The sequence below is a fragment of the Salvia miltiorrhiza genome, chromosome 2 (assembly GCF_028751815.1).
Source record: "Salvia miltiorrhiza cultivar Shanhuang (shh) chromosome 2, IMPLAD_Smil_shh, whole genome shotgun sequence".
NCBI classification, from domain to species: domain Eukaryota; kingdom Viridiplantae; phylum Streptophyta; class Magnoliopsida; order Lamiales; family Lamiaceae; genus Salvia; species Salvia miltiorrhiza.
This window is the reverse complement of record NC_080388.1, coordinates 26,703,949-26,726,385: the sequence shown is the minus strand read 5'-3', so window position 1 is coordinate 26,726,385 and position 22,437 is coordinate 26,703,949. Positions and strand designations below refer to the sequence as shown.

The 22,437-nt window shown below is 37.4% G+C and overlaps 2 protein-coding genes and 1 long non-coding RNA gene across 7 annotated transcripts; all 3 read right to left on the bottom strand.

Annotated features, from left to right (window-relative positions):
* Positions 1 to 4,982: 4,982 nt before the first annotated feature.
* Positions 4,983 to 7,525, bottom strand: LOC131007730 (uncharacterized). 2 transcript variants are annotated; one of them, XR_009096235.1, is made up of 3 exons: positions 6,779 to 7,525; positions 5,810 to 5,893; positions 4,983 to 5,208 (listed from the first exon to the last, which is right to left on the bottom strand). It is a non-coding gene; the product is annotated as an uncharacterized LOC131007730 (long non-coding RNA). The 2 variants fall into 2 exon arrangements; XR_009096234.1 differs by having other exon boundaries at positions 4,983 to 5,893.
* Positions 7,526 to 10,402: 2,877 nt separating this feature from the next.
* On the bottom strand, positions 10,403 to 12,719 carry LOC131007706 (uncharacterized). 4 transcript variants are annotated; one of them, XR_009096204.1, is made up of 5 exons: positions 12,578 to 12,719; positions 12,325 to 12,413; positions 11,611 to 11,787; positions 11,307 to 11,365; positions 10,403 to 11,023 (listed from the first exon to the last, which is right to left on the bottom strand). XR_009096204.1 is itself a non-coding variant. In XM_057934640.1 (5 exons), the coding sequence occupies exons 1-5, from the start codon at positions 12,580 to 12,582 to the stop codon at positions 11,008 to 11,010; spliced, it is 321 nt and encodes a 106-aa protein (XP_057790623.1). In that variant the 5' UTR covers positions 12,583 to 12,719; the 3' UTR covers positions 10,403 to 11,007. The 4 variants fall into 4 exon arrangements, 2 of the variants coding, with proteins under 2 accessions (XP_057790623.1, XP_057790624.1); XR_009096205.1 differs by having other exon boundaries at positions 10,403 to 11,013; XM_057934640.1 differs by having other exon boundaries at positions 12,325 to 12,388.
* A 4,269-nt stretch (positions 12,720 to 16,988) lies between these two features.
* On the bottom strand, positions 16,989 to 20,206 carry LOC131008201 (G-type lectin S-receptor-like serine/threonine-protein kinase At4g27290). Its single transcript, XM_057935093.1, has 7 exons — positions 18,925 to 20,206; positions 18,708 to 18,842; positions 18,474 to 18,628; positions 18,135 to 18,345; positions 17,744 to 17,981; positions 17,521 to 17,671; positions 16,989 to 17,448 (listed from the first exon to the last, which is right to left on the bottom strand). The coding sequence occupies exons 1-7, from the start codon at positions 20,204 to 20,206 to the stop codon at positions 17,137 to 17,139; spliced, it is 2,484 nt and encodes an 827-aa protein (XP_057791076.1). The 3' UTR covers positions 16,989 to 17,136.
* Between the last annotated feature and the right edge of the window lie 2,231 nt (positions 20,207 to 22,437).

Sequence of the window (22,437 nt, the reverse complement as noted above, 5' to 3'; positions counted from 1 at the left end):
CATCTCATAAATACTCAAATAATTCATATAGTCTTACTAACATAGCATTAACTCATATGCACTGCTAGTTCACTTACATGACTTCACATACTCCACATATCTCAACTTAATAAATCATCGAATAGTTAGAAAATTTGTATTTAATGGAAATAAATTCCAAAAATTTAAATACAAATATTTTTAACTAAACACATTGGCATGCTCAAAATAACTCAATTAAAATCGAGCATCGCTCGTCTCTGGCCTTATGACTCACGGCCTTCATCAAATCTGAACCTTGGTGTTTAAATTAATCTAAGTAAATTATACGTGCAATATTTAATAAATATAAACACATATATAAACTCAAATCATTCAATATGTTCCAGAAAATGCCACTTTCTTGAGCAAAACTCACACCTACTGATTTGGCATAAATTCGTTCACCCAATAGTACTTTTGTACATGGTCCCTAAATGTTCCTTATGTTCATCTTCATTCTTGGAGTCACTAAGACGAACTTATCCAGGTGAAGGTAGAATACTCTATCAATGATGCCCATGAATATATCTGGGCATTTGTGAGCCTGAATGGCACAACTACAAACTTGTAGTGGTCATAACCCGTTCTAAAAGTTGTCTTGGGTGATGACATCCGATCCTCAATCGATCTTGGAAACACATTTGCACCTTTGAGTTGGTCAAACAATTCATCTACCCTCACTAAAGGATATTCATTCTTGAGTATTAATTTGTTCCACGCTCTATTGTCTGTGCGCCTTTTTAAAGTACCATACTTCTTCATAACATACAAAATATGCGCTCCTGATGGGAATGCACTAGACATGATTAAACTTAGGTCTAGTCGTTTTCTGCAATTGGATCTCTAGGTTCTCCAATTCCTTTGGAGTCATCTTGTTCGATGCTTTTGATACATGTGTCGATCCTGGTGCTAGGTCGATGGTAAATTCTACTTGTCTATTGGGTGGCAGTCTTGGTAAGTTCTCCGGATAATCATGATGAAATTCACGTATAACTTCTACGTCCTCAACTGTCCTTTCTGTGCTAGCTCATCTGTTTAGGTATACAAGGAAAGCTTGGTAATGTTTCTTATTTATCACCTTCATGGCTTGTATGTATGAAATAACTGATATTCGCTCCTTATACTTATCTCGTGAAAACTTAATGTGTCTATTCTTGGAGGTTTGAAGGAGATTTCCCATTCATTGCATAAATCATAGCATATTGTTCTCAGCTAACCAGTCCATTCTTAAGGTTACATCTACGTTCCATATTGGTATAACATCAAGTTATTCGCTACCACCTTAAGTGATCCTACATTCAATTAAAGGTTCATATAACTACGTGTTACTATCATCGTTCCTTCTATGGGTGAAAAGTTTCTTATGTCTTGATCACCTTGTTCAGTTTAAATTTGTGTCGGGTGATCCTCGAGCATAACTACCTTGGCGTCTAGAGTTTTGTTGAGCAATTCAAAGTACGTAAACTCACCGTGGTTGGCGAATGCCATTCTTATCTCATACTTTAGGCCAGGTCGAAACTTCTTCGGCATCTATTCATCGATGTCCACCTATTGTGGGGCATAACGGATATGTCGCAGCAATTCTGGTCGTACTTGGTCATAGACATCTTGTTTTGCTTGAGGTTGAACATTTTCGTTTCTTTCCACTTATCGCAGATATATAAAAAAAAATATATGTAATATGTGTCCGTCTTATAGTCTTACTAAGACAAGTTTGCTAACATTCTTGAGTCATTGCTTTTCTTTTGGCCTCCCACCAAAATCTGTAGATCTAGTCAACTGGAACGCAACACATGAAGTCTTTCTTGTGCGGTACAAAGAAAATCAAAGATTCTCTTCATCGTCTTAATCTAGAGTTTACCCTCAACTGGATTCTTAGTTTCATTGGATAAAACAATCTTTACTCGAGAAAAAGTTCATCCATCTTTTGTGATGGTTCATTTCTGTCCCCACCTCGTTTCTAGCTTCTCATCTACCAGACATTCTATTTTAAAAAAAACGATCATCAATACATTCCTTTTCTCATATCACATGTGTAACATTTTTTTTTCATGATTCCATCGTGAAATCAGCATAGACAAAATAACTCAAGTCCTTATTCTCAACCTTACGGTTTGTACTATAAATTGTTAACAAAAGGAGTGGTCGATAATAATCAGGGGAGAAATACTAATCTCAACTAATTTAGACACAACTGAAAGTCAATTAACCATGCTATAGTTTGGGTGACTTACTAAGTCAATATACTAACACTTCTTAGTCGTATACCTCAAAAGAATCTACTAGAACAACTCAAAAGTTGCAAAGGCTCAAATCTCGAATGATATAAAGTGCTGCAGAAAATTTGTTCAAGAGACTCAAATAAATAACCAGAGGGTAGAAAGGAGTAACTACCAAGTCGAACAAAATGACCTAGAGTGAGAACCCATCTGATTTTTTTTTTTTTTTTTTTTTTTTTTTTTTAAACTGAAGTTGAAATACAGGGGTTTATAAACCCAAAAGACGTCTACTGAGATTTGGATCATGTGGACTGGCCAGGTCCAACATAATCACTTCCCAGTTACACAGGAAACATCATCCCGAACTTGGTAATTCTGGGTCTTCTAAATTCTCATCATACTATACATAACAAAACTTAAGTTCACACCAGCAAGCTAAAAGCTTAAACTCAGGGTCCTATGTTCTAGACTCTTGTTTCGAAAGTTCAATATTTTTCGACTCTCCTCTCATGTTGCGGTGGTGGTGGCGGAGAATTATATATCCCGCCTATCCTTCACATCACACTCTTGATGACATCTTTGAGGCATTTTTGAAATCACAAAAGGAAAACTCAACTCGACCAACGCTCTAAGCATCCTCAAAACTCAAGTTCAATTTACTAACTCAACTTTAAGGAAACCCTCACGGTCACCTTAACATTCATCTGTAAGGCAATAAGCACTCACGAAATGCTAACAACCTAATATATCCATCAGTAGAATGCCTCTTTTTAGAGGACTTACATAAAGGAGTTATATAAACCCTACAAAACCATAGTATCTATCGTAATGTCCCTTCTAAACCGACACCATTAATAGTACTATGTCTCGGTCTGGACCTCTTACAGTAATTGCTACCAGTTAACTCATCTAGTTGCTACTTTAGCACACTAGGAACATCCATCTATTTAACATCAGTAGGGTACTATATTCGCATGCTTATCTATCAGCATGTCAAAAGCTCAAGTATCAGTATCTCCTAAGTAAGTTATATACATCGCAATGTAATTGAAACTAATCAAAAACAAAGGTGTACTGCTCATACTCTCAAGATCATCCTTAGCTCTAGCCTACATCGGATTCTCTTCTCATCCTCATCAACTCTAGCCCTCCTCGGCTACTTCTCATCCTCATTATCGTTTATCATTTTATCATCTTTGGTAACTGATACTCAAGGATCGACTCGATATCTACTACACTCTTCTAGAGTCCCTGGTAGAAAACAAGCATCCGGTCAGTAGATCCGCATAGAAAATCTGGGTATCTGTAACAAATCCCATCTCCTGTGGGTCCAATGCTCAAGACGACATGTCCCATCATATTGAGTGGCTTTCTTCCTTGCTCAATCCTACCACTCGATTGGTAGCACGGGGACTAGGTGCACGATGCCATCCAGTCTAGTAACAACCATAAGGCTTTCATCCTTTCATAGTCTATGAACATGTGTTTGAAAATCTGCTAGGGTATCTCTGTACCACATACTGTACGCCTCGTCCTCGTATCCGATCTTTCCTGAGTTCGATCTCACAACAGTCCACTTTCGTGCAGTGCCAACAGTCCTGGCCAACCTATAAGGAGAACTTAAAGGTGACTCTAGGAACTAACTCTACTTGGCTCCAGCAACAAAATAAACAAAACATAACTTAGCAAAACTCCTATTAAGTAGTACTGTTATCTTAAAACTCAAGCTCAAAACATCTAAATTCTCATCTCGTCCCATCTTTACTTAGTAGGGAATCTCTCTAAACAATGATATTAGATCCCTTAATCTAAATCATCGTGACTCAGTAAGACAACTCAACAATTCTCTCTCAAAGCCATCTCCAAAGACTATGGCTCATGATACCTCCTCAAGTACCATTAAGGTTGCGTGAGCAAAACTCGCGTCACCAAACAACTCAACATATCGTACAATATCTCATTGCAGCATGCTAATAACTCATCATTAATCATGCTATTATACTCAAGCTCATAACTCAAACTCATAACTCAAACCAACAAGTACTTAAAGCAATTGCTAATTCTCTCAAGCTTTAGCTCTAAGTTCTCATTTCATCCTTCTACTTAGTAGAAAATCTCTCTTAACAATGACATTAGATTCCTTCATCTAAATCATCGTGACTTATCACAACTGCTCAAACAATTCTCATCACAAAACATCTCAAATACATCACATCATAACTCATAATTATGCATCCTCAATCATATAACATCATATGATATAAACGCTCTCATGATTCATCATGTAACATCAACATATGCTCTTACAACATAATAACTCATTATTAATCATGTTGTCATCCTCAAACTCAAACTATGCACCTTTAAAGTGTAACATCATAACTCATCATATAACCTCAACATCATGCTCTTCAAAATTTAACGTCAAATAAACTTTGAAATTTTACATACCTCGTTGAGCCTGGTGTGATGGTGCGCTGAGCTCACGGTTGTTAATAACTATTAGTCTAGCGACTCATTCTAGACTAAACTCAAGACTTCTAATTCAGAGCTTAACCTCGCTCTGATACCACTTTGTCACAGCCCGCCCTAACTAAGGATAGTTAAGCCGAGTGATCTACGACTAGGGATGGGGTTAAAGAAGAAGGGGAAGAAAAGGGGCGTCATTTATAGCCGTAAAACTTACTCATCTTAATAAAACTCGTCATTTTTATTCATGAATACTCAATTGAAAATAGTCTATGAAAGACAGCATAAAACTTAATTAATATCATTAATCAAGTTATACATCATATGAAACCATTCTCTTAAGACTCAAAGTATGACATAACATACTATAACATCAACAACATCTTGCAGCGGAAAGTAGCTAGACATATGTATGAAGACATATTCTAGACAGGTTAACTATTTATTAACAACCTTGGAGACTCCGCTCATTGCAGCACCATCATCACATCAGCTCAACCTGCACATTTAGAAAACATATGCAGGGCTGAGTACAAAAGCACTCAGTGGGCACGTATGCCTAGGTATAAAAATACATGCTTCAAAACTGTAAATTGTCATGCCATCATAAACAGTACAGCAAGGGAGTTTTTCGCTAAAAAGGCCCAAGCTTACTAAGTTCATTTGTGATTCTTAAAGTTCGTCTGCAGACTAAGTTCTCTTGTAATCTATCATATCTGGAACTGTGTGCCGGAGAGGTGGCCACCTCTCACGGTCACTTGACCGGCCAACCCGCTAGATGACTCACGGTCACTGGTGTACACTAGTCCTGGCAGGATAGCTATCAACTGCTCAGGACCCGAATTCGATTGCATCATTGGCAAAGCCAAAGCAGATAGATATCATACTAAAATTTAAACATTTATGGCAAGACAACAATTGAAATAATTTTCAGTTCAATGATTTTGTAATGAAATATCTTGTTTAAATGTAACATTAAATTCGTTTGATAGATATATAAAACTGAAATTAACAGTTAAATCATCTCATGCATTCATTCGTATAAGAGGCCTACGACACGCAGGGGATCTCTATATACGTATAGTAAAAGTAATGCCCACCTGATTGCAGTGTTTTGCTACTTAAGACAACGATTCTCTTTCCTTAGCGCGATAGGTTACTCAGACGCTTTTGTTTATTTGAACCTTTGATAATACGAAAACATGTGTTCGAGTGAATAATAGAAAAGATAACAACAAATGCAGTGAATCACTTATTCACTCATTTCTCTAACTACCCATATTTCCTTAAACGACTATATCTAACTCATATACAATCGTTCTTCCTTTATCAAAATACTTCATGTACCTTTGAGGATGTAGGAAATTCCATTTTATTCATTTATTTATCTATTATAAATAAAGAATAATTCTATAAACATAAAACGTTTTCCTTTTCCCCATTTAATAATGCCAATCTCCAATATATATACATACACATCAATAGCTCATTTATAAACTAAAAGTGATATTTTATCAACAATAAAACTTTAAAATCCTTAATAGGAATTATTTTGAATCATTTCCATCTCAACAAAACTGTATAGATTCAACTTCAACTAATAAACTGCTTTTACTCCGAACTCGTATGGAGTCGAATTTTATTTCAATAGAAACCTCTTTGAGTCTAGTTTAATTGAAAAAAAAGTGTGTTGAAAAACTCCAAGTAGTTTAAGAGATATAGCGATTTTCCCATCGCCTACCAGATTCGGCAGTTTCTGCCAACTGAAAGTCCAGATCTTTGAAAAATAGCAAACGTTTCCGGAATGACCCCAAATTTTATATGCAGATAGATAACGCATATAAATTTATACCATAAAAATTTGAGAGCTAAATATCAACATATGGTTACTGAAATAGTTAACTTAATCATCTGCCTCACGACAGTTTCAACAGATACGGGCAGTAGACTTCTCAAATTTTAAAAGGGTAGTAAACGAAGTTCAAATAACATGAAACTTTGTACAAATATTCACCACACTCCCATCTATACCCCAGAAATTTCACATAATATAATAGAAACGGGAATACCTTGAATAGGTGTATGGTATTAGTCTCTGCAGATTTTATATATGGCATAGATTAGAAGCCAATTGTGAAGAAGAATTGAATGAGATGAATAATCTTCACTCTATTACTTTATAAAACTTGCTGCAGAGGTGGGAATGGGTGAATTGAGATAGTGGAATAGGTTTTAAAGAAGCAAAATTCTATTTGGAGATTGACTTTAGAGGTGAAGAAAATTGTGAAGTAGTAGGTGAAGAAAATTGTGAACGTATTGGTGAAGAAAATTGTGAAGTAGTAGGTGAAGAAAATTGTGAACGTATTGGTGAAGAAAATTGTGAAGTAGTAGGTGAAGAAAATTGTGAACGTATTGGTGATTGGTTTAATAGAAGAATGAGAGGGATGTGGATGAATGAGAACCATATGTGCTTAATCTCATATAAACACATTAAGATATATAAGCCTAATTCTCATTGAAGCATAAAATTCACTTGAGCTTGCCTCTAACATAAATTAAATTACTCATGGGCTTAAGTAAACAATCGATAAAAGATTCATATTTAACACTTCAGTGTTAAATTCTCCACAATAAATTAATGGACTCAAAATATATTTTGAGTGCATCATCTATTGAAAATAAAAAAAATAAATCATCACATATATAAATTATCAAATTCATATAAGTTCGTATTTTATTAATGGATGCTGATCCCTAATTACCATAATCAATCCTTAAATCAGTAATTTAAAAGTATATAATCCTTAATAAAAAGTCGGGTCATTACATTTACAGCTTTCAGTAGTTACCTTCTTACTTGTGCTTTTGCTTTCCTAAACTGAAAACTGATTAATTGCAAAGAGAAACTTAACTGCTGACAACGTGATCAAAATCACAGGCTATTTCGAAACAAAAGTTTTTCGCTGCGTGTGTTATTAGTCTAACTGATCTATCTTCTAATAGTCAGTAAGATTCATAACATCTCTCTGTTTATCAAACTCGACTGAAGCCTCACATGTATCAGTTAAAGTCTTTGACTTAACTGATAGCTCTTTACTGAAGAGGATTCAGTATCAGTCGTCATCCTTATTTTGACAAAACTCTTTTTAAGTAAAAAGGTTAAGTCAGCTTGTATTTAAAGTTTCATTTTGAAAAAAATAGCCTATAGGTGTATTCCCCCCCCCCATACACCTATTCGAGACCCTCCGGACCTAACATTTTCTGAGCAAAATCTCTACGTATGATTCATTTTTTTTTCAAATTCACTAATTTATTTCAATTAATTAATTCAACTTTATTTCATTGAGTATAATTATTTCTTATTATCATATCGATTACAATACTTTATTATAATACATTTTCTTCAAGTATATGTTATATAGTTTCCGAGCAAAATCCCTACGTATGATTGAGTATACTTTATTTTTTGTTTTCAACTTCAATTATATAATTAAACTTGATGAACGTTGTGTTTAATTATTTCGAATTCAATACTATATTATAATACATTGTCTTCAAGTATATGTTATATAGTTATCCGAGCAAAATCCCATTGTATGATTCATTTTTTTTATACAACTTCACTAATTTATTTCAATTAATTAATTAAACTTTATTTCATCAAGTATACTTATTTCGACTTCATTATTTACACTATAGTAGTTCATTTTCTTATCATCAAATTGCCTTCAATACTATATTATAATACATTGTCTTCAAGTATATGTTATATACATTTTCTTATATATGTTGAAGCAAATCTAGTATTATTTTTAGGAGAATTAAAATGAGTGGACTTTTAAAATGGCCACTTTCATATTGTAAAGATAAAAAATGTCCACTAAAATAAAAAACTTTAAAAATGTCCACTGTTACCAAAATACCCTTCACATTAAAAATTAAAAAAATATCCACTTTACATCACCCCTTTAAAAAATCCCGCAATTCACAACCAGTGTGAATTCACAACCAAAAGTTTTTGGTTGTGAATTCACAACCAATCGAATTCACAACCAGAATTTTTTGTTTGTGAATTCACAACCAGTCGAATTCACAATCAAAATTTAATTAACAGCCAGATTTTTTTGGTTGTCAATTCACAACCTAAATTTAATTCACAATAAGAATTTTTTGGTTGTGAATTCAAAACCAGTCGAATTCACAACGAAAATTTAATTCACAACTGTAAACCCTAAACCCTATCTAAACCCTAAACCCTAAACTCACTCTAAACCATAAACCCTAAACCCTGAACCTTAAACAGTCGAACTCACAAAAAGAATTTTTTGATTGTAAATTCACAAGCCTAAGCCCACTCTAAATCCTAAACCCTAAGTCCACTCTAACTCCTAAACCTTAAAACCTAAACCCTAAACCGTAAACCCTCTCTAAACCATAAACCCTAAACCCTAAACTCACTCTAAACCCTAAACCCTAAACTCACTCTAAACCATAAACCCTAAACCCTGAACCTTAAACAGGTCGAATTCACAACAAAAAATTTTTGATCGTGAATTCACAAGCCTAAGCCCACTCTAAATTTTAAACCCTAAATCCACTCTAGCTAAACCCTAAACCCTAAAACCTAAACCATAAATCCTAAATCCACTCTAAACCCTAAACCCACATTAAACCCTAAACCCTAAACCCTAAAACCTAACCTAAACCCTACACAGTCGAATTCACAACTAGAATTTTTTGGTTGTGAATTTACAACCAATATTTAATTCATGGCCATAATTTTTTGGTTGTGAATTCACAACCAGTCGAATTCACAACCACAATTTATTTTGGTTGTGAATTCAAGTAGTTTTGAATTTACAACTAAAATTAGAATTTATTTTGATTGTGAATTCGAGTTTTAGTGAATTCACAACCAGAATTCAATTCACAACCATAATTTATTTTGGTTGTGAATTCAAGTAGTTGTGAATTTGAGTTTTTAAAGTTTGAATTCACAATTAAAACTAGAATTTATTTGATTGTGAATTCGAGTTTTAGTGAATTCACAACCAGAATTCAATTCACAACTAGAATTTATTTTGGTTGTGAATTCAAGTAGTTGTGAATTTGAGTTTTTAAAGTTTGAATTCACAACTAAAACTAGAATTTATTTTGGTTGTGAATTCGAATTTTAGTTGTGAATTTATAAATTTGGTTATGAATTCGAGAATATTAAGTTGTGAATTTATCGAGCTGGTTGTGAATTCGAGAATATTAAATTGTGAATTCATAGATCTGGTTGTGAATTCGAGAATATTCAATTGTGAATTCATAAATGTGGTCGTGAATTCATAGATCTAATTGTGAATTCATAAATCTAGTTGTGAATTTAAGAACATTAAAAATAAATATACAAAATCACTATCATATTATCGTTTTGCAAATTCCTAAAAAATATAGCTCAATAGAAAATTAATTGTATCTAAATCAACTATACATCAGTGTATATTATATTCAATTTGTAAGGAAGCTGCAACGACGAGCAGCTGAAGGTCAAGTTCCCAGAATGCTTTTCAATTCGGGGAGCTCGCTTCAGTATCACTCTCTTATCTGAAGGCTGGGCTGTGAAATTTGTTCTGGAAGAGTACTTGAGCTGATAATCGATTTTCTGCCATAGATTATCGTTCGAGATTGCATCATCCATTGCCTCATATTCTGATACATTGCCACTTAGTGCCGACTTGATTGTATCTTTCTCAACTATCCTCTTTGACCGCCTTGCTAGCAACGAGTCGGGATCTGGCAGGAGCTCCATAAATAGGTCCCTTTTTTAGCTCAGCACTTCCAATGCATTGGAGAAAGATTTGGACTCAGAGCTCCTCCCTTCTCCCAGAAAAGCCTCAGCCCTCATCTGAACTTGTTGAATGTTAATTTCATCAACCTCATCATACTTTCCAAGAAACCTACTTCTTTGTAAATATTCAGAGAGCTTAATCTCTTGCTGCTGATTCTGAGCATAGACGGCCCCTAAAATTGCAGCTAGAGTCAGAGATTTCTCAGCTGAAGTTGAAAGCAGCTCAGTCATCAACCTAGTTGCATTACTCGAACAACAGGGGAAAGACGACTGATAGACGCCTTGGCTGCTTTTCCACGTTTTCCTGTGAGTTTTTGTCGCTTGATCAAAGTTCACCATCCATTTTAGCATGTTGCTGCCTCTTAACTATGTCTCATTTCCTTGTGTGCTGCTCAACGGGCATTTCGCCTCCAATGCAGCCCCTCGCACTTCTGCCTTTACCATCAACTCCAACACTATTTCTCAAACCTGCCCCATTCTGAAACAAAACAAGTGGTAAACCAGTTCAAATTCCTTTCTTGAAATACTAGCCAAGACTCCTCATCGAGTCCAGAAAAACTTCAAGGAAACAATTTGGAAGGGAGGAGTAGAGCAAAGTGATGCATTTTGGATACAAAAAATCAGAAAATATGAATTACTTGTATATTTGATTCCTCACAAAGAAAGGTTAACACATCACAATTGAGTAGATATGTTTCTTTTCACTTGTAATACACACTTGCAAGAATTTTTTTTTCAAGAAAACTAAACTGAAAGCTTACATGAATCTTTCGACATTCTTCATCGAAGCTGGCAATCGCGTCAAGTGGTCTCGGATAATCTGTTGCAATAAGATTCAAAGTGTGTAAACAAATCATTGACAGTAGAAGGAGACATGATGTTATAAGATTGCCCCAATCTTTCCTCTAATATAAGAGTCCCCACAGCCCCATTTTGTTGTAGTGAGAACAGTAGCACGGAGGAAATAATATAAAAGACGAAAATAAGCAAAGAAACAAACTTTAGACACAACAAGTAGATTTTCTTAAGATGTTTTACCCGGAACCTCAACGGTATAGAACTCACCTTTGTGATAAGACTTAAATTAGGAGGATAGGCCCCTCCATTTGCAAATCTTGCATCTTGGTTGTTTGCATAAGGCTGAGGAAGACGATCACCAAAAAGTGCAAATATCTTGAAAAACTTTGTACTAGTAGATCCTGATTCAGCTTGACCATGCTTGGAAAAAAGCAACGGAGCAGCCTGGAAAATTTGATCAAACTAATTAAACAAGAACTTAATCCACCAATAGTCAACATCACACTTCATCAACAATTGCTTGTCCAAAATGCAGGTACCTAATTTTGTACTAGAAAGGCTACTAACTTATTTCACTAATAGTCAGCATAATATTCCATTTTGATGTTTCAATTTGGGCATATCTGCAATATTCAGTGGAAGCTTCAAAGCATTTGTATACTAGAGGATAGAGAATTTGAGCATAACAACATAAATTGATTCACAAACAGTGGCAGCAACTTTTGTCCTAACCGAACATCTAAAATTAGCAAAGCATATAGATTTCAGTCCAAGATTGTTCAGTATAGAATAATTAGCAAAGCATAAGTAATTAAAATTCAAAAATATGCCTACATTTTAGACATAAGGATTTTTAGAACATTACATCACCTTGAATGTCCATGTAATAATATTACTTACAAGTTTTTTTATCAAGTAAAGGATAGCAAACACCAAATGAACTGAGCATATGGTGCCCTAGCTACAGAGGATGGAAGATACCTGAGAAATTTTCCAAATTTCTTTTGGCAACTGATGAAGTATACTTGGGGAAACAAGTAGCAAGCTGCCATCAAGATCAAATACAGAGGCTCAAAAATAAGCAAAAGAAAGCATCACCTACTCAATAAGTAATTACTACAATCTCAACAACTCATCCAATTTTTCTAACCCAAACCTCTCAAAGATACATAAAAACAAAAGAAATTCGCTAATTGAACCCTAATTTGAGGCAAACAAGTGAACAACATCTAACCTCATGCTAAGGAGGATAGTCGTCTCCGTTGGATGGAGTAGAGATTGCGATGGCGCTTGCTGCTGATGCCGACGGTGTTGGTGGCGATTCGAGGCGACAAGAAGGCGGCGATCCAGCGAAGAAACGAGTGACGTGAAGGTGAAGAGAGAGAGGAGAGAGAGAGAGAAATGAGTGGCCATTTTTTTAAATTTTAAAGTGAGGGGTATTTCTGTCTTTTCAATAAAAAAGTGGACAATTTTTATTATTTTTATCTTAGTGGACAATTTTTATCTTTACAATATGAAAGTGGATAGTTTTATATATTAACTCAATTAAAATCTCTAAATTAGTGAAAACAAATCTAGGATTATCTTTCTGAGAATTAGAATCTCTAAATTAGTGGAACAAATCTAGGATTATTTTTACAACAATTCATAAATTAGTGGAAAAAAATAAAAATAATAAAATTTTGGAAACAAATAAATAAAAAAAATTAAAAAAAAAACTTATAATTTTCGGAAAAGTATTATAAAAAATCGGAAAATTAGGGAAAAAACGGAACTACGATTAGATTCAAATTGGTTGAGTATTTTAATGAAATGATATTTTAGTCAATCTACTAATTATAAAATAATCGACCCATTCATTTTTCACCTAAAAACTGATTTTTTACGTGGCCAAAAATCACTGCCTTTTTTATATATACCTACAAAGAAGATAATAAAACAAATCTTCCCTTAAACAAAGCATTATATCCACTAATACTTTAAAGTAGTTTGAGTTTATTTACAAGTCGATGATACTATATAGTACTACAAAACTTTGAATACTATTTACCATAAACAAATAATCTGCACCAAATATCGATGAATCAATAAGAAGCTTAGTGCTTTCCAATGTCATAACTTTCATAAGGACAGATGGTTCCATCTAAATATAATCAAAGACAAAGCTTCGATCAAAGCATAGGCAGCAGACAATAAACGGCAAAAGCAGAGCACCAAGTAAATATGATTCAATTCTGAATAATCTTTATAGATCCAACATGAGTCAAATATATACTTAATCCTAGAAGCTTTATACATCTTCACATGGTGGGGGCTTTCAGTTACACACACAGGATATGGTGGAGAGTTAGTTACGTGATGCAGAATATGGTATGAAACGGCGTCTGAAACTGTATGTAATCACTGGGAATGTCGTCTGAAACTGCTCATTCTCGGTTGAGGGAGACAGCGGCCGACGACGGCGGTTGAGGGAGAGGACGGCTGATGACGGCAATTGAGGACTCTAGAGTTTGTACGTGGGGGGGGAGGGTACGGCGGTTCAGGTGCTGACGATGGCGGTTGAGGGAGAGGGGGCGTTTTATGTACCAGACGGTAGAGGAGAATGAACGTGCATGTGGGAGAGAAATACTACGTCGGGTTAGAATGTGATGTGGGGGGAATTATGTTTGAACTAAAATTATGTTACAATTTTAAAACATTAATGTATAAAACTAGAGCTGTCAAACCTTGCGGGCCGGCCCAACCCAGTGGGCCTAGGCCATTTTTTGGGCCGGGTTGGGCCGGCCCAAAATTTCAGCGGGCCTTGAACATTGAAGCCCAGCCCGGCCCTATACGGGCCGCCGGGCGGGTCGGGCCAAAATTGATATATATATATATATATAGTTCCAAAAATTAATAAATTAAATCAAATTTAAAGAAAAAAAAGAAGACAAATTCGATGAAACAAAAATGGCCTTAAACAATCTACATTTAAATTACGTAATTGACTAAAATTAAATGTAAACAAATACTCCCTCCGTCCCTAAAATAACTTCCTCTTTTTCCATTTTGGGACGTCCCCCAAATAACTTCCTCTTTCTTTCTTTCCATTTTTGGAAACCTACCCCACCACTAATAATACTTTATTTATTCTTCCTTTTCACTTTTCACCACTCCCAATACTAATTATAAAACTTTTCACAACTTCCAATAATAATTATATCATTTTTTCTCCACTATCAATACACTTTACAACTTTTTATTAAAACCCGTGCCGTCCCCAAAGAGGAAGCCATTTAAGGGACGGAGGGAGTATGACTAAAACTAAATGTAAACAATATGAATACAAGTAAAAAACAAAAACTAATTGCAAAAACAACAAAAACTGAAAATGATTTATTCACAAATTAATTAATACAGTAATCAAATCAACTGGAATCAAATAACAACCACCAAAAATAAATAAATATTTCAAGTAAAAATAATTTAATATTGATTGTTGATTGCTAATTTAAATCCTAAGTTAGACTTCGACTTGTCATTGTCGTCAATTGAAGAAATGGACTTAGATTGGGTTGGGTCCATTGGAATTTGGGAGGAGATATAAATTTTTGAAATTTTCACCTTCTATATTGACGGGCCGATTTAGGCCCGAAGCCCGGCGGGCTTTTTGGCCCGCGGGCCGGGTGACCCGGCGGGCCGCATGGGCCGGGCCAGGGAGGCCCGATTTTTTTTGGGCCTTGAAAATCTTAGCTCAGCCCGACCAAAACTACGGGCCGGGCCATTTTCGGCCCATTTTGACAGCCCTATATAAAACAATGGAACAAGTTGGTTAAGACTCTTTGCTTTTATTAGAGGTTTGTTGTTCGAGACCTTTACTCCACATTAGTTAGTTTTTGATATTTTAATACTCCCTCCGTCCATCAAGATTATGTTACAATTACTATGTCGGGTGTCCGCTAAGATTATGTCATTTTTCTTTTAAGGCAATGGTCCCACCATTCTCTTTACTCCCTTCGTCCCATTAAAGTTGGCCACATTACATTTTTGGTTTGTCCCACTAAAATTGACCACTTTCTAAAAATGGAAATATTTATTTTAATTAAGTTCAATTAGTTCATTTAATTAAAATTTTCTAAATAAATCTAAACCCTCTTTATTTAAAAACACACACACACGCACACCACCAGCCCCCCTCCCCCCAGCGCCCCACCCCCTTCTCTCTTCTTCTCCGGCGGCTGCCCCGTTCCCTGACCTCCCTCTCACTCTCCCTCGCCTCGGCTCTCTCATGTCTCTCTCGTTGTACATGCGCACACACACACACCGGAAAATCACCATGGGAGATCTGGCCGTCGACTTTTGCCCGGACCCTAGCCGCACTGAGATGGGTCGCCAAGGACACCATTGTCGTGATAGCAGGAGCGGCGGAGAGGATCTGGCCCTCCACCGCCTCCTTCCATCTAGCGCCGCTCCACACCCTCCATTTCTTCTACCCTGCGCCGCCTTCCTCCACCTCCTCGCCTTCCTTCACCCGCCTCCCTCCACAGCCTCCATTTCTTGCACCTAGCGCTGCCTTCCTCCACCTCTGATTAAAACATAACAATCCCCTTCTTAATCTCTGTGCCGAAAAGAATGTGGCCAACTTGAATGGGACGGATAGAGTAATATTTTATTCTTACTAACACTCTTTATTTACAAAAAAACTCACCCAAAATTCAATCTCAACCACACATCTCATAAAGTGGTGGAACCCTTTCTCCACTACATCAAAATCATCATCAATTTTTTTAAATCTTGTGCCCAAGCAATTTGACATAATCTTGGCAGACGGAGGGAGTATTATTTTACAACTTTATATGCAATGCCATTCATTTTTATTTAATATTCAAATAATTTTAAATAAAAATAATAATTTCTATTATGAATTACTCCCTCCGTCCCATTCTTTATGGCCTATGTCTTTTCGGCACGGAGATTAAAAAGACTAGAATTAAGGGATAATGTGAATGATACATATAAATTAATTATCATTATTAATACTATTTTTTTAAGTGGGATTCTTACTTCACTTACAATATCTTAATAATTTTCATTAAAATTCGTGCCGTTCTCTTTTAGGATTATTTTTAGTGGATGGAGAGAGTAGTATTTAACATACATATAAATATTGTAGAATTTTTCTCATGTATATATGTATTGAATTTTTTTTCCCCTGAAACTACAAAATTAATTGAAATTTTGAAATTAAAAAATATTAATTTAAATTTTGAAAGAAAGGGAGAGAGAGAGCTTTGGGAAACTGAAAAGACTGAGTTCAGATTGCTCATTCATAGAACAATACACTAGAAACATAATTTTTCTGTGTGAGAATTGACAATATATATTCATGTACATTGAGTTATTAGGAGTATTTTTTTTCATAGGAATACAGTAGCTGAATAGTTTGCTACATTGGAATAGGCGCATGGTGAATTAAAAAATATTTCCTGCATGGGAAAAGTAGTATTGAGCGAGATACCTGTAGTTTTGGAGGGAAATTTTCATGCACGACTTTATTTTTGTTAGATAGATATAGTTGAAATCATTCTGAGAAACGCACTAACGAGGAACCTCACAGTTTGTTATGCATGGGATGTATAAGTGCAAGATTTCCTGGTTTGCATTCTCATATTGTCGAGGTTAATTACGAACTTGTAAGGTGTATATCTTGTAAAGTCACACAAATCAGATTCAGAGACCTCACAGACTCGAGAAGAATTGTGTGAAGATTGGCAGATATATATATAGATGAACATGCTCGAACGTAAAGATAATCTATCGACCCTCTAGCACACTAGTAGTGGTGATTCTGTTTGTACAACTTCCTGTGCTTGAAGTAGCTGAGATCTTAGTTTCTATCATCTCTCTTTGGATGAAAAAACCAGGATGTTTAGGTTGAGGCAGAATCATGGCGTCATTGCTCAGCGTCTGTACCACTGAAGACATGGTTGGCCTATCATCTGGGTGTTGTTGAACACACAAAAGACCCACATGGATTGATCTCAATGCTTGTGATACATTGCATGATTCTCTGATGCAAGAATCTATCAACTCCACGGACTTCTCTTCTCTGTTTAGCATCCATGCCTGTTACCTCATATTCAGATGCCATATAACTTCAAACAAAGATTCAAGTTTCTCCAACATGTAAATACTTACATATCCAAGGAAGTTGAGCTGCTCATCACCGTAACAAAATCTCCTATTTCTCTTACCGCTGACAATCTCAAGGACTATAACTCCGAAGCTAAACACGTCTGACTTCACTGAGAAGATGCCGTCTCCAGCATATTCTGGGGACATGTACCCACTGCATTTGCAACAAAGTTAAGAAGGAAACAGAGGAAGTGCATCATCTTATGACATGAAAAATTATACGTACTATGTTCCCACTACTCGGTTTGTGTTGGCTCCAATTTCATTTCCTCTAAAAGTTCTTGCAAGTCCAAAGTCTGATATCTTTGGATTCATGTCAGAATCTAGTAATATATTGCTGGCTTTGAGGTCTCTGTGGATTACTCGGAGGCGGGAATCTTGATGAAGATACATAAGTCCCCGAGCAATGCCATTAATAATGTTGAAGCGCCTAGGCCAGTCCAGTAATATGCTTTTCTCAGGATCTGCCAGATATGTCAAGGACTCATAGGCTTGTATAAGTTTCATGAAATCAGGGACTAAATTTTTATCAACTCTGTTTCTCTCTATATTTTGTCCAAGTACTTTCCTAGTTAAATGTTTAGTATTGAGCAGGTTGGCTGAAGAAGAAGCCTTACCGAAGAGTATTAAGTCGAGACTTTTGTTGGTCATGTATTCATAAACTAGCATCATTTCTTCTTCTTCAATGCAATATCCTAGGAGCTTCACAAGATTTCGATGCTGAAGTTTCGCAATACAGATTACTTCATTCTTGAATTCATCCATCCCTTGGTGTGAAGTTCTTGATAATCGTTTGACAGCGATTGCCACTCCATCTTCTAGCAGGCCCTAGTGCAAATATATGTTATGTGAGATTCTATTTTCTAGTAGACTTAATATGTATGAATATCATATTTCAATTTTTGGAAGCTTAGCTATGATGAGTAAACAATGAATTTAAATTCCTGCATGTCTACCTTATAAACAGGTCCAAATCCTCCCTCTCCAAGCTTATTGTTGTTTGAAAAATGATCAGTAGCCTTGATTATCGAGGATAAGTCCAACACCGGCAGATCCAGATCCTCGCGACTTTGATGCAGATGATAATCCATGTAGTTGCTTCTTAGTCTGCCTGTAGCATGATCTGTTAAGAAGACGCAGAGAAACATAAAGGAAACCAATTTATATAACAAGTAACTCTTCTCTCTTACCTCTTAGTTGCAGCTGATGATCCACCTCCTTCCTTTTCCGAGAATACAAAACCTTCAGGCTCAGGCCTAGCACAAGTATCCCCATTACCACTGACAACGTCACTATAAGTATTCCTCGTTTCCTACTTCCCGAGTCTGTCAAGTTATTTATGGAAAGAATACATTATTTTCATGCCATCATTATCTGAGAAAACAAGGATTGTGATTGAATTCATACCTAATTCAGATTTAGCCATTCTAATGTAGATATCTTGTCCAGGAGATATCTCTCTCATGTTGACAAGCTCACTGAACCAGAGTAGACATCCACTTTCACCGTTGCTTATGTTCAGACTTGCATACGCTGTGCACGAGCAATTCTTCGAGCATGCTACTTTGCATTCTTGTAAACTCATACTAGCATTCGACCAGGAACGCTCCGTGTCTGGTAATTTAACGCCAGAGTACTTGAGAAAAACATCTCCATCTTGGCAGTGCAACGGGGTTCTTCGAATACATCCATTTGAAAAATCATCACCACCCCAACCTCGAGGATCGTTAGGCTCGAATTTATTCAAGCAGGAACAATAAGGCGAAGTTTTAGTATTACAAACACCATACGCACCACACACACTATAAATATCACAGTTATCTGTTGGAATAGTGTGATAAAGTAACCAGATTTGGGTTTGGTAAGACCAAAGCCACCTCTGTCCTTCACCACTCTCGCTCAGCTTAAACCTCATGTATACGGAGTCGTTTAGGAGGGTGTAGTGGTAGTACACCTCGTCCTTGTTTATCACCAATCCAAACGTGAAAATAATGTTCTTCACCAAGTTGTGACTGCCGCTGAAACGGACACCATTCCACGGCCCTGATTTACACCGGACCGAGGCACCATCTTTGATCACACTCTGTGGATAACCAGTGGGATCGATCTGATATGTGAAACTCCCCGTTGCAGGATCATCGTTGTTCTTGGCTGACGCGATGTAGACTTCATGGCCGGTCACGAAATTCTTACCAAGCTTCATTCCTGGTAAGAAAGTGTCGGTTGGATAGTCGAAGCTCTGCCAGACGATATTTTTCTCATCGTTAGCATCTGTGACAATGAGGTTTCCGGAGTCGAGTAAACGTGCGACCGGAGTGTGCACGCCGCTGCTTGATACATTAGCAGCCCAAATAGTAGCATTTGTAGCGTTGAGAAGAAGCAGACGGCCACCTGGTTCAATGACTCTGAGTGTACCTGATCGATCCGTGAGTGGATTGTCTCTGTTGGCGACCCACACCACAGTCTTGTCTTTAATGTTGTTGTACCATATGCCGACGTAGCGATTCTTGGAGCTCCCTGGGCTGTAAAACCCCAACGCAAAGGCTCCGTTGGATGAGATGAGAGTGTCATCACGGGAATCGCTCACTGTTTGGGAAGTATCAATGGTGTCTGTTGTGTGAATTGAGAAAAAGGAGGTTGTGAATAGAAACAGACAGAGAGAGAATCTACTGCTGCATATCATATTCATTGCTTCTGGTTGGCTCACAATGAACAAAGGAGAAGGACAGCTTTATTATTGTTATAACTTATAGTATCAAATTTTAGATTGTCCAATTTATTATCTATTAAAGATTTTCTTCACATATTACATGAATAATCATATATATATTCCAACTGTGTTACAAAATACGTATTAAAAAAAACGCCTGAATACCGGCGAAATTACCGGCGGCGAAATACCGGCAAACGCCGCCGGTAATCACCGGTTTTTTTGGAGTATACTCCCTATGTGTTCCTGAAAAATAGTCATTTTTTACAATTTTAGAACGTCCACAAAAAATAGTCACTTTTTATTTATAGACATTATTCTCAATGTATCAACTTATTTATCTATTATACCATATATATGGGGACCCCTTTATCTATCGCCGCTGAAGACCCGCTGCTCGTCCGTCCTGCTGCGCGAACCTTCCGGCACAGCAAGTGCTCCCAAACTTGCGCCGCACCTGAAGGCACAAGCTTCGGTCGCCGCTGCTCGCTGGGGCCGCCACCCACCGGACAATCCAGTCGGCAGGTCCTGGATCTGGCGTCTGACTCGCCGCTGAAGACCCGCTGATCGTCCGTCCTGCTGCGCGAACTACAGCAAGATCTGCGCAGTCGGAAGACCCGCTGATCGTCCGTCCGTCCTGCCGCTACTACCGGCCCCGTCCACCGGGCCTGCCACTATCAGCCTCGCCGATCCTCGATCCGAGCAGTTGACTCTCGGAAGATGAAAGAGAATTAGGCGCTCCGATCTGAATTCAGCTCTTCTCCACGCCGCGCCTGCATCGGTTACTCTTCTCCGCCGCGGCGTCGTCCTCACCTTCATCTGCTCCTGCTGCCGTTTAGCAGATACGCCGTTCTGGAACGCAGCCGTTTGGTAGCAGCTCCGACCGGCCGTGACTCCCCACCGGCCATCAACCACTTCGCAGATTCAGATTCTACTGTCATCTTTAAGGGATCTCCCAAGAAAATGCAGTTCTTTGCTGAGATCAACGGCACGCCGTCAAACGTCCAGTCATCGTCGCCGAGCAAGCCATCGACGCCAACGAAGCAAAACCAACAACATTTGCCGATAATAGTTGATAAGGCAGGGCTGAATCTGCCGCAAGTTTCCAATAATTTCTCTAATCATAGCCATGGAGAATGTCACGACAAAGAGAAATTGTCTGTTGAATCTTCAAAGGGTGTGGCTGAGGAATCTACGCCGACGTCTTTTGCTGACAATACTAAGAAGGCCTCGGCGACGGAGTTTAACCGGCCGAACACAACTTCTTTTGCTTCGCTTCTGAGGAGACCCCGACAAATTGAACGTACACCGGATGTGCTTGTTCATCGCTTCACTTCGCTGCAACCGGATTTCTCTGGTGAAATACCCACGCTTAGGGTGCCAAAAGAGCATCTGCTGCCCAAGATAAATCAATTTGAGCATGCTTTAATTGGTCGTCTTCTTCTTAGGAAAGGAGAGAAGCCGCGTCTTCTCACGGATCTTAAACGTGATCTTCAGGTGGCTTGGAATATTGACAATGATTGGCAAATCATCCCCATGGGAAAGAGCTTCTACACTATCAAATTTAATACCTCTGAAGACAAGGCGTTAGTTCAGAAAAGCACTTCTTGGGAGTTACCTTTCGGAACCATGCGATTACGCGAATGGGTAAGATTCTTCGATCCCTATAAAGAAATTTCCTCACTTTGTGAAGTTTGGATGCGCATTTATTATTTGCCCTTAGAATTTTGGACTCTGGATGTCATTACGGGTATTGGAAGGGCGATGGGATCGCCTATTAAAGTTGATGGGGCTTCTGCACGCGGTGCTGCTGGACATTATGCTCGAATTTTGTTGGAAATTGATCTCTCGCGTCCTCTTCCGGAGGCTTTGCTGGTTGACGGGAAAGAACGTTCCTTTCACGTCGAATTTGAATTCGAACAACTCCCCGCCTTCTGCTCTAAGTGTAAGATCACTGGACATTCTATTGATAACTGCAATAGAATGAAGAACAAATCCAATGAGGATAGCAGGAATGGGAAGGCCCAAGACATGTCGCTGGGTAAAGACAATGAAATAATTAATAAGGGAGCTGCCAAGGATGTTAGGGCACCTAACTGGAAGCCTAAATCTTGGGACCAGAATAGGACTGCTCAAGCTCACAGACCGCAGATTATCACTGAAAATCAGTTTGGGGTTTTGGAACAGGTGGCTGTCGAAGAAGAGCAGAT